At 41.7% G+C, this 13,033-nt stretch overlaps 1 protein-coding gene across 1 annotated transcript; it reads left to right on the top strand.

Moving 5' to 3' along the window:
* The first annotated feature begins 405 nt into the window (after window positions 1-405).
* On the top strand, window positions 406-13,033 carry adam28 (ADAM metallopeptidase domain 28). Its single transcript, XM_083673207.1, has 22 exons — window positions 406-502; window positions 2,243-2,331; window positions 2,462-2,538; window positions 3,015-3,093; window positions 3,425-3,501; window positions 3,605-3,788; window positions 3,929-3,991; window positions 4,276-4,347; window positions 4,768-4,937; window positions 5,244-5,325; window positions 5,905-6,038; window positions 6,464-6,641; window positions 7,713-7,802; window positions 8,989-9,184; window positions 9,451-9,556; window positions 9,676-9,832; window positions 10,006-10,086; window positions 10,791-10,884; window positions 11,156-11,264; window positions 11,356-11,449; window positions 11,640-11,732; window positions 11,996-13,033. The coding sequence occupies exons 1-22, from the start codon at window positions 445-447 to the stop codon at window positions 12,023-12,025; spliced, it is 2,313 nt and encodes a 770-aa protein (XP_083529333.1). The 5' UTR covers window positions 406-444; the 3' UTR covers window positions 12,026-13,033.

Genomic DNA, 13,033 nt, shown 5'->3' with positions numbered 1-13,033 from the left:
AGTGAGAAAAATTTGTATTTATTTATGTAATTATGATATCATTTTAATAATAATTTTGCATATACTTTTATCACACCTGGCTGAATTGTTATTGGTTGAGAAGATGCTAATAAAAACATCTGATACAGATTCTTTTGTGTTTTCTGCCCTTTATATGACATCTACAACCCAATGAACACATCTTTATTGGGTTTGGTCTAAATTAACCAAACCAAAATTGTGATTAATTTGTGATTAATCACAGAAAACAATGTGATTCACTTGATTACTTTCTTTAATCATTTGGGAGCCCTAGTTTACACTCTATCAGGAAGTTGATGTGAGAGGGTGAGGCAAGCCTACAAAGGTGTGGCCTATTGACAGCACCACATGCGCATGCAGCCAGGTAACCCATAAAGCCCTCAGACCCTCTCCTCTGTTTCACTAGCTGTCTGCACTGGGACAATGACACGTGAACTGCTATTGTGGATCTTAACCGTAACTGCCTCACTCAATCCCTCAGGTAAGTCACTGGATACCTCTCACCTCTACTCAAACACAATGACTGATTAATAACTAAACCCCAGGCAGCCATGTTCTCAGATCTCAGGGTACATTATATAAACTACTACTTTCTGTTGCGTTGAGTATACAGAATTCCTCAATGATGAATGTTTGAAATAAGTGAATAAGTCGTATGACATTCGACATTTTAACAGTGAGGATCAAATAGGAAGTGAGATTGTTTGTACTGGGGCTGAATGTTTAGATGGAAAGAGACAGAGATATCTATACTGGTTTTGTGTCTTCTCGGGAAGTGAAATGATCTTTTTTGATATGACATTGAAAATATGTGAGATATTGTAGGCGATTGTGGGTTGGTTTGTTTTATGAAGGTCTGAAAATAGCACCTAAATGTCACCAGAGAGACTGTTTCTGGGAATACAGCGTGTCAGCAGGTGTATTACACTATATTAGTAATACATAGTCATCACAGCTTTTCATGACTGTGCTGTTATCCTAGAATACCTAAGATATATAAATTCATACAGACGCATTGACTAATCTTGTGTGGTTGAAACTGGACTTTGGAACACAACAATGCCACACCCCTCTCAGCTGACCACACTGTACCTGGCAGGTACTGTACATATATTGAATCAGAGAGGCAGTTGAGGCGTAAATCTCTTTGTAAATACACTCACTATGAAACATCATGTACAAATCCTCATTTTCACAACACCTATTGGGTAACATCCGTTTAGACCTATTGAAGAAACATCCGTTTGGACCCTCTGCTATATACTGTAAATTTGATGGTTAAAGAACTTCTGATGCAAGTACTGATGCAACAGTAATCTCATTTAAGAATCCCAGAATCTCCTTTAAATGGAGATTAGTGAGACTCATACAGTATGAATGCAACCCAAGCTGCTTCTCTCTTCAAATGAATTCTGATGAGTTACTGCAAGACCAAACTGGCCACTGCGTGTGTTAGCAGCGTACCTGGAGAACAAGAGTTTGGTGGGACAATATGTAAACATTGAGGAAACATTGTGGCTCCATACAGTACAAAGCCCTTTGTTACAGGTAAGCTGAATCAATAGAGCCTTTCATAGTTAGATTAGTTGGGCCAAGGGTATAACTACGTTGAAGAGTGGAAGAACCCATAATTACATGGTTGACCGCTCAAGGGTAAAGGTGAACCAATAGAGGGTAACAAATCAAGTTTGGGAAAAACATAAATAGATCAACTCACATGGAAGAAAGTTGGGTCCATACTGTAATAATATAATTTAAGGTTGAAAACTCAACTCAAACTCAGGAAACATCAGGCATTGATCTCTTCAGGCTACATCTTAACAGTCCTTCCTAAGACCTCTTCACCCCCACTACCCTCCCTGTACTAACCCTAACCCCAACCCTTGAGACCTCTTCACCCCCACTTCCCCCCTGTACAAGTTCTCTCCTGTTAATAAATAATTTAAAAAAAATTGGCTTCTGGCATTACGACTGCCAATGGCCCCTGGTGTGAGCATTGATTACTTATATTGACTGTTGGATAAATGATTCACTTACTTAAACAAATGTATTTGTTGTAAGTCGCTTTGGATAAAGGCGTCTGCTAAATGTAAATGTAAATGACAGGTTCAGAATAGATATGATCAGTGTGGCAGCAGAGGAGGATGGGCCATGGTGAATTGTTTTGAATAGTCTCCTTCCTCCTTCCTCACATCCCCACCTGCTTCCTTTCTCTCCACAGTGAGTCATGATTCTGTGCTTGAAGGGATAACGGACTACGAGGTGGTCCGACCAATAAGACTCCACGCTCTGCAAAAGAGAGAAGCGGAAGTGAGTTTCTCTTGTGTTCCTTCTAAAACACTGTATCATATATCCTAACATTACTATAGACATTGATATAGATAGTACTCAAGCTATTCTATCCACTGCATTGTTTTAACTTGTTATATCCTGCTCTTAGTCATCCAGACCAGAAACAATGAAATATGCGATGACAGTAGGTGGGAAGGACATTGAGATGCACCTGGAGAAGAATAGGTACTGTGTGATGTTTAGCAAATCCTTTCTTCCTGGTCTCCAAAATGTTTGCTTAACTCAAGGGCGTAAGAGTCAGTTGGACATGAGGAGACACACATTTAGATAGGCGGCATGCCCCCCGCAAAGACCTTTGAAATGCTCATTTCTAGTGACTTTTGAAAAAAAAGATACAGACAAATCTGAACTTACAATTGAAGCAAATTACAAGGCTAAAGGGGGCCTTGTAGAGGTGCACTTACTCTGATACAGTCCAATCAATCTTAGGGCCATTCATACCATACGCCCTTGGCTTAACTCAACACATACCAGGAAATAGGAAATGCACATGTTTATTTCGAACAAACTACCAAGCAATTCCCCTTTATAACCACGTGACATCACACAAGCGTCTTTCAAAAAAATTGTGGTGTACGGGGTGGGGGAAAACATAGGTGTTAAAGTAGCATCATCTTATGCCTATTTGTGTCTTTTGACAGTGGATTACTCTCCAAAGACTATAGTGAGACTCACTACCTTGAAGATGGCACTCCCGTCACCTCTACCCCTCAGGATATTGTAAGTAAATGTAATACCCTTGTTGTATAGTAGACTAGAAGGCCTTTGGTCTCTCCCATTACTTCATTAATTCATTAATTCATTCATCCGATAATTCATTAATTAATCAATGTTGCCTGCTTATCAGGGCTTGAAGGGCTTATCATTGGATTTTATTTGTATATAAAGCAGCCTGCTGAAAAGTAGACCTTGGTCTCAGTCAGGTTTTCCGTATATAAATAGAGCTTAAATAAAATACATTTGTTCATCCATCCATCCATCCATCCATCCATCCATTATACATGAATTGGCTCATTCATCTATCCATCCATTCATTTATTCTTTTCCTCAGGACCACTGTTACTATCACGGCAGGATTGTGAATGACAGTGAGTCTATGGTCAGCATCAGCACCTGCGATGGACTCAGGTAGGCATCCAAACGTTTGTACACCACCTTGGTCCACAGTAAGCTATCATTTCATATCCCCAAAAAACAATAGAGTAATGTTTATCATATGCTCTTGTTTTAGGGGATATTTCAAAACAGCTGCCCAGAAGTACCTGATTGAGCCCCTGTCAGGAGGTGATGATGGGAAGCATGCAGTGTTTGAATACGAGGACCAGAACTCCAAGCCAATGGTGTGTGGAGTCACCAACACTAGCTGGAACCCAGACTACCCTCCCATCACTGGCAAAAGCCGCTCTCGCGCCTCGGTAAGACATCGAATCTATATCTGCAACTTCTCTGATCTTGCTTGATATGGTATCTGATACCAAACAGAGATATATCGCACAAGGCAGCTATTGTTGACTTTAGTGGAAATGACTAACCACCATTGTGTCTGGTTTGCTAGGGTCCATCTCTGCTCCAACAAAATAAGTATATTGAGCTCTACCTCGTTGCAGACAACCGAGTGGTAAGAACTGCCTCATCTGATTACAACACAGGAGAAACACATACAGCATTGTGTAGTATCAAACAGAATCAACATACTGAACTTATCTTCATCTGGGGTATATCCAACTTGGATATTTGATTTCCTCCAAAGTCACCCTGACCTAATTTCTCTAGTGAGGTCTGAATCAGCGTTAACAATCTATCAGGGGGTAGTGACATATTATTTGTAATGAACAGGATGTAAGTTATTCATGACAACACAGACAGTAATCTCACTAGAACATGACGCTTGATACATTTCAGTTCAAGAAGATGAACAGTGACACTGGGAAGTTGCGGAAGAGGATATTTGAAGTGGTCAACTTTGTCAACATGGTGAGTCAGTCAGTCACTGCTGGCATTGGGAAACTACAGTAATTCTGAAATGCAGACATAACCTTTATGCCTTAGCATTGTACAACATAGCCCCCTCTGTGAGTGGGATTATATCAGTATTTCCATTTGATGTTGCGTTGGGGCGCTTAGTGGCGTAGCACACTAATGCGCACACCACGTAATTGCAAGGTTCCTGTTTCGATTCCGACCCTCGACATATCTTGCATGTCATCCCTCCTCTCTCTCACCCATCCTATGTAAATATTGATATAATCCTAGTCACAGACGGGGTGATGTACAACAATGGCCTCCACTGTGTACAATACCTACGATGTTCCTAGCAGTGACTTAATAGTAATAGTGACTTTCATACCACTTGTTCTAACCACTCTGTCCATCCCCCCCTGACTCTACCCGCAGGTCTACAAGCCCCTGAACACCTTCATTGGCCTCATCGGGCTGGATATGTGGTCAGACAACGACAAGATCTCTGTGACCGCCCCTGCTGGGGCCACACTGGATGCCTTCACCAGTTGGAGGAACCGTGACCTGATGAGGAGGAAAGCCCACGACAATGCTCACCTCATCAGGTAGAGTAGGCCTATAGTCTCCTCTGACGGCTCCCCCCAAACAGTCATTCCACTCTCTAGCAGCTCTGGTACAGTAGCTCTGTCCAGGCTTGATAAGATGTCTGTCCAGTATGTACTGGTCTGTATTTAAAACAGAGATGTAAAGGTTTCTTTTAGTATTTGATTGTTCAGGGATTGAGGATAGATACACATTTTGGCTTAGACCATCATCAGTGTCATCTCCTCTGAAGGTGCACTCTTTGATAGGTTACTGTACATATGGGTACAGTATGCATAACTAAACGTTTATTGTTCTGTGTCTTTCAGTGGCATTGACTTTGAGGGATCAACAGTGGGACTAGCTTTCATCGGGACCCTGTGCTCAGGTCACTCAACTGGAGTGGTGCAGGTACAGTACAGAAGATTTCATTGAGGCTGTCAATATACAATGAGCTGCAATTCGTGGCACTTAGTTTGGAGAACGTTTTTTTGCTTCAGGACAATAAAATAATATAAAGCTGGAGATGTTTCACCAATTCCAGTTCAATTCCAAACTCTGGTTTTAAAATTCCAGTTTAAAACCAGAGTTTGGCAATGATGTGTGGTTTGATCAACTTTAGACACATGGTTGAATTCACTGATGTCAAACGGTTATATTTGGTCAGTGGTATAATCGTAAGATGATTTGGAAATGTGATGCTGGGGAAATTGTGGCCAACTATGGCGTGTGAGTAGAGGAAGTGATGTACTAGTTTCACAGTGTTCAGCAGAACAGGACATGCTGAACAAAGAGCTTGGCAAATAGGAAAAAATTAAGCTGATATTGTTCGTAGGAAATTCGATACAGTTGACTATCACAGTATCACTTCACTATCACAATTACTCATGTCACTTAGTCAGGTTGATATATGAATCTCATTTACAGGAAACACCTAATTTATGACATTTAGATCGATTGAATTTTCAATGTGTTTTTTCTGCCTTTCAGGATCACAACCCCAGAGCCATAGCAGTGGGGGCTACACTGGCCCATGAGATGGGACACAACCTGGGCATGAACCATGATGACTCTAGTGCCTGTGTTTGTGCTGGAGACAGCTGTATAATGGCCCCGGCCCTCAGGTAGGAACTGCTGCTACCAGTTGTAACCTGTTGACAAGACTACAGTATAATGCTGTCGATGATCAGATATTTGACTGTGATTTACAAGCATAGAGGAATGCTGTATGAAAACAGCCATTATTATCATCTCCCTATAACACACACAGAGCAGTAATCCTACCTTGTAGATAGCTGAGGTGTATGTGTCGTGTTAAAGAGTGCCTTTAACCATATGTGGTTATCAGGAGACGCTGGTGGAGGTACTGAAATGCATGCAATGGAATAAGGAATGGTATCAAACGCAGGTGTTTAGACACCATTCCTTATTCCATTCCATGCAATAACAACAATGAGCCCATCGTTCGATTTCTACCTCCACCAGCCTCCACTGGTGGTTATGTTCAAGAGTAACAGAGTAAAAGTAAGTAACTCCAATGTTCTTTCAGTTACAACATCCCAAAGTTATTCAGCAGCTGCAGTAGTGGGAACTACGACCAGTTCCTGAAGTCTCGTAACCCCCAGTGCTTGATGAACAAGCCAGACTTCACAAACTTGATATCTGACTCTGTCTGTGGGAATGGATTCCTGGAGAGAGGAGAGCAGTGTGACTGTGGGTCCCTGGAGGTAAAGTGGCTTTCATTCACCATCACTTTGTCTCGCTCTGTTCTTCTTTATTGCCAAAGTGACATTAAAATGTTCAAACTAAAGTACTTTGGTTCCTATGAAGTTAATACGAGTACTGCATGTCAAGTGATTCAAAAGGTGATGAAAAATGGTAGGGGGAGAAAATCAAAAACACTGTCTTCAATTAAAAGTAACCTTGGATATTTCATAATTGCATAGATCAAGTGGGAAGTAGAGTGTATATTATCATAAGCGGTCAGGACAATATTTTTTCGGGAGAAAAATGCTTGGTCACTTGCCTAGTCTTGCCTATACTTTCCTTGGTCTGAGGCAACTTTGGAATATATCCTGCATGCCTTTGACAAGAACAAACATATCCTTATGCTGCTATCTCCTCCATCACTCCCTCAAAGAAGTCACCCACTCAAAGACAAGTTACATTTGGTTGCAGAATCTAATAGATTTCTGTCTAATCTAGGGCTCTGTATTGACATTAATGTGATAAGATTCCCTAACTCTCGTGCTGGAGTCTGGCTGAGTGCTGTTGTGACAACAGTATATGTCAAATGAGTTCTGCTCTGTGATCCCTCTTTGTCTGTCTCCCTGTCTCATTCCTACTGCCTCAATACATCAATAAATCTATCAAGAAAAGAGAAATATAAAAAAAAAGGAGTGGAATTCCACGATCATGTTGAACAGGAGTAAGACATTTTGTCATTATCCATGAAAGTGTTTACATTCCAGTCAGACCTGAAGTTATGCAGATGATGCAGTTGGTGGATCTGTTCAGACCTGTTTGTCAGGAAAAAACAATTTCTCTCTCTGCCCGCCCGTGCTCACAGAGCTAATCCTACCTGTATTTCCTGTCCCTTAAGATATCGTTTGTCCTTCTGTTTTTATATGCCTCCTAGGGGGTAATATGATACTGAGATGAGGGACAACAACACAAAGACGGCTGATCGCTCTGACACAATGTATTTCATAAGAGTTCTGTCCACGCCTTGACTAATAACTGATATCATTTGACCATTATCGTAATGACTTAATGACTGTTATTAATGTTGGGTACAGGAGTGCACCAACCCATGCTGCAATGCCACCACCTGCACCCTGACCAAGGGCTCCGTGTGCGCTGCGGGAGAGTGCTGTGAAGGCTGTAAGGTGAGACCACGCTTCCCTTACCGCCGCTTTCATCTGCTCTCGCTGCCTTTGATGTGATGCTACAGCCCCCTTGTGGACATATGCATGTATGCACACAAACGATTTTGCAGGGTACACTGCAAATACTTTTGAGGCGTTCTATTTGTTTAAACGTTGCTTAAACGTTATACAGCATCTACCTGCGGGCCGATTTTTGTTTTTTAATCTCACGTGACTACTTTACATATCTTGATAGACAGAATATTCATGTTTTGAGATTTGATTTCAACAAACATTTATTAGAGTATACTGTAGATCAGGGGTATCAAACTCAACTTACCTGGGGGCCGCTGGAGGTAGAGTCTGGATGAGGCTGGGCCGCATCAAGTAGGCTATTCCACAAAAAAAGGGTTTCAAGTATTCAAAAAAAAAAGTACAACTGATCCAATCTTCTCAATCTTTATTAATAACAGTTCAGAACATAGGCTTCTCTTACCTACTCCTTGCTGCCAAAGACCTGGCAGCGCTTCCTCTTACATAGCTGAGCCACATTTGGCTTGAGGGAGGAAGCAATTGAGACCCTCAGTATGGCTTGAAGATGCTCATCAGTAAGTTTAGACCTGTACTTTGACTTATTAAAGTTCATGGTGGAGAAGAGCTTTTCACACAGATATGTGCTCCCAAAAAGGCACCCTTAAGGCGGGCTTTCCATTGTGATATATTTACATGTTTTTATCCCAATACCAGAGTATTTGGGATCTTATTTAGTATGCTCTTTCTATATATTCTGAGAGGGATTTGAAAACTTTATCATTGTTCATAGCTTTTTTGAGCACTTTTTTCACGTTTTTCTTATCATTATTACATTTATCAATCGTGTTCTCTCTCAGGTGTTTATACCTTTCACATTCATAAATAAAGTGATCTAGATTTTCGGAATCACGGAATCCGGAATCACGTTTCAACCAAGTGACTAACGTTGCCGGAAGCTGTCACGAGCCTGAGCTATGGTAGCCCATAAGTGATAAAAAAAAATATATATAAAACGCCCAGGGCAACGACTCGCCAAAAAGGTGCGTGTGAGAAAAACGCGCGGGCCGCACTAACACTAAACTTTGATGTCAAGTAGGGGGCCACAAAATATTGTCCCGCGAGCCGCGAGTTTGAGACCCCTGCTGTAGATGCATTGGTATCTCTCTCCACACAGATCATGTCTTCGTCCACGGAGTGCAGGCAGAAGCATGACGACTGTGACCTGGCGGAGTACTGCACAGGGAAGTCTCCTGACTGTCCGGAGGACGTCTTCACTGTCAATGGCCAACCCTGTGATGGAGCAAGGGGCCACTGCTACAATGGCCAGTGTCCACAGCGTGAAGACCAGTGTATTAAAATGTATGGACCAGGTAAGTCACAGCATCTCCTTCTGCGTCATTGCTGACAGAAAGGTACCTTCTTATCAGCTTGTGATGTACAGTGCAGTACATGGCGCAAATCTTGTTCCAATACACTGTATGAACTCTCTTTTTGAATCGGTTTCCTTACATACATGTGATCTTATCAAGACGTGTTTTATAACTTATATCTTAAGAGAGGACACAAGGAATGATCCTCACTAATACATATTGTATATATGTATCTTCCGCCATATCCCGTATTTTTCCCTCTGTAGCTGCTGAAGTGGCTAGTCAAAGCTGCTACAATCAGAACACGAGAGGACTGTACTACGCCTTCTGCAAACGGCCCTCCCCGGACCAATACATCCCCTGCCAGAAACAGTGAGTCCATCTACTGTAGATCAGTGGTCCCCACCAGTGACTTAAACCAGATCTATCTAGATCAGCAGGGATGTGCACAGACTTACAGACTTACTACTACTCCCTCCTCTCCCCTGTAGAGATGTGATGTGCGGGAAGCTCTTCTGCAAAAATGGCCAAGACAATCCCAACTACGGCCGTATGGTGAGGTTCTCCGACTGCAAAGCCACATTCTACAGTGACCCTATAACCGATTATGGCCAGGTGGACACTGGGACCAAGTGTAGGGATGGAATGGTAAGAGGATTGTTTGCCTAGCTACTAAGGCTAACTATAGTCATGTACTTTTGAAAGATGAGTCAAATGTGTCAGAAGCTGCCTGTTCTTCAATAATACATTGAATTTATAGAGCTTTTCTAAGACCCAAAGACACTTACCCGTGTATCAATTCTCCTGTCTAATTATGGAAGGTGTGCAGTCAGAACGAGTGCGTGGATCTTCAGGTGGCCTACAGAGCCACCAACTGCTCAGCAAATTGCAAAGGCCACGCAGTGAGTACTGTACCTCTCTCCTACCGGTGTCGTGTCAGATATTGTTTCTGACAGAAAGTGTGTTTTTAAGAGTAATCTAATGAAAAATGAGTGTGAAATGACAATGATTGTGGCCACAGTTACCCTTATGACACTTGATCCTCCAAAGCAGTTTAATGATGACTTATCATGGTTATTGATGATACAGTACCATGAATATTCATGTCAACTTTTGCAATTATGATTATTACTACTTCAGTAATGAATGTCAGTCATGTTATAACCTTGTAGATTTTTTGTAAATATGATTGAACAATGATTTTTGATATTCCCATGCCCAGGCTGTATGAATATTATTTATTATTTATTAATCTGTGAGACGTTGCTGATGTTTGCAGATAACATATTGTTGATTGCATCTGTAACTTTATATAATTTAAGTCAAACATTTTGATTAAGACTGAAACCGACACCAGTACTCGTCTATACCTGCCTGTCCTCAACACAGCGCCCCCTGTCTCACACAAACAAACATTTTGATTTGGTACTTGTGAGAAGATTTTATTGTAAGGAAGCTCCACACTTTTCTCCATTTCAGGTCAAAAAGAATAGAATTACACAGCACAATAATGTATATCCATCTCTCCAACTGATTTGTTTTGGGGCACAGTGCTTCTGTCCTTCTAACTCTGTGTCTTTCTGTGGCGTGACGCTGCGTTCCTCAGGTGTGTAATCACAGAAAAGAGTGCCAGTGTGAGCCAGGATGGTTGCTTCCAGATTGCGATCAAAAGGCTGAGGATTTCACCAGCATCTCCAAAGGTAAGCCCTGTGCCTTTATCCAACAGTAGTAGTAGTAGGTGTGGCAGTAAACAAACGTAATTATCCCTGATAGGGAAATTGGTTTTCAATGAATCATAAACACATGAAGAGACATGGACTCACAGATGTTAGGTGCAGATAGTGTGGTAAAGGTGCAGTAGGTCATAGAGGTTTGAGAGTTCTGATATGACTGTGTTGTGTTATCATACAGCCTATGTACTGTACAGCCTTAACCGTGCCCTGTCTGATCCACCTCTCTATGTCATTGTAGATGGAGTGATTGGTATTGCAGTGACATTTGCACTGCTGGCCCTGGCTGCTATTATTGTTGGGCTGGCTGTGTTCCTGAAGAAGAGACGACACAGTCCCAGTCTCCCCAGGTGAGTAAGATAAATACCGTTTCATCAATCTACAGTACGGCAATGTGATTCTGACTGTGCATGAACTGAATTCACTTCATGTATCCACCAGTCACCATACCCAGAAGAAATCGCATGCTGTAGACAACCCTGCGTTCAACCAGAACAGAATGCCAGTCCCCAGCCAAAATAATGCAGAACCGCAGGTATGAATTCATAGTGAATATCATAGCGGCTGGTAATATCATTTCCGATAGCACAATGTGTGCTTTGTTGGTGTTACTATTAAACAAAGTGTCCATGGACAGATATGTGCTTTGTTGGTTTTATGATCGTTAAGGTGTTCATGGACAGATGCTGCCTATTACTCTTACTGATCACCTTTACAATATTCAGGTCCAGAGGCCAAAGGTACGTCCTCCTCCCCCACCCCCTGCCGCTGCTAAACGACCCCAAGGCCCGGCCCCGGAATTCCTGTCTGCACGTCAGGTATTAATAATATATATGTATATATATGTATATGCCATTTAGCTGACGCTTTTATCCAAAGCTACTTACATTGCAGTGATTTCAGTATATATGGTGTAGGAATCAAACCTAAGCGTTGTTAGCGCCATGCTCTACTAACTGAGCCACAGAGGACCACAGCGGCAGCTTAGAAAAAGATCATGTGATGAATGCGTCATACACCAATGGAGTGAGTCATTGATTCCATTTGGATATCTTGTTGAAACCTATTTCTCTGGTCCCAGGCTCTGAGACCACCCCCACCACGGGTTTGATATCTTCAGCGCCACCCGGAGGAAAGGAGTGGGAGGTTGCGTGCGTATGCCTCTTTTAGACCTCAAATGCATGATGGACAGCCAGTGAAGTGTACTCAGAAACCACACATATTTTGGGACCTCTTCAAAAGCCCAAGGAACAGGTTTGGTTTACTCTGCCTCGCCATCACCTTTAATGCTCCAAGGAGTGTGTTTGTGCCAATGATGTGCAGACTGCAGGATGGGCAAAGTCTGCTGTGCTTTTCAGGGTCAAAGATGATCAAGCCATGCACTGAGGAGTTTATGAGGAAAAAGGCACTTTTTAAAACTGGGCCCTGGTTATTATGAGCCATTGTGTATTATTTCATACACTTAATTTATTTATTTGTTACTGCTGTGTGTCTGTATGTAACATAATCCACTGTTTATGTCAAACTACTATATTTTTGTATCTATTATTTTTGCTGATTAAATGCCTTTACTAAATTGATTTCCTTAACTATTGTTTTACCTCACGGATTCAGTCTGGCTATACCTTCATTGAAACAGTTTGAGCCCATCTCTGTAATGAGGGAGGATATGCTAACAAATGTGCTCATCTTCAACCAATCGGAAGAATCATTTGGAAGCGCCACATTTGGCCACTGAGAGGACACTGGTTGCTCCTGTTGCTTTCAAGCTGGTTCAAGCGCTTCTCTTCTGGAGTTCAGCCAGATTGAACCGTTAAGTAAAACTAAAGTTGAACAGTGTGTGCACACTGTGTGCTTTCCAGGCTACAATTTGGCAAGACAAGCCATCTCATACCTGCAGAGTACAACGTTTCAAAAGCAGCATTACTAACTGTGGCTCTGCAGTCATAGCATAATGTTGACGGCACTCATGATAGTACCATTACTTGAAGAACAACATTTTTTCTGTGATAGGCCTAACAATTATCTGTACATACAAAATCACTGATGATACAAAATATGCCATGTGAGCATTTCACATGAATGTCAACATGAATAATAAATGCATTTTTTTATTGTT

The sequence above is a fragment of the Argentina silus genome (genome assembly GCF_951799395.1).
Source record: "Argentina silus genome assembly, chromosome: 7".
NCBI classification, from domain to species: Eukaryota; Metazoa; Chordata; class Actinopteri; order Argentiniformes; family Argentinidae; genus Argentina; species Argentina silus.
This window is presented reverse-complemented; position numbering and strand designations above follow the sequence as displayed.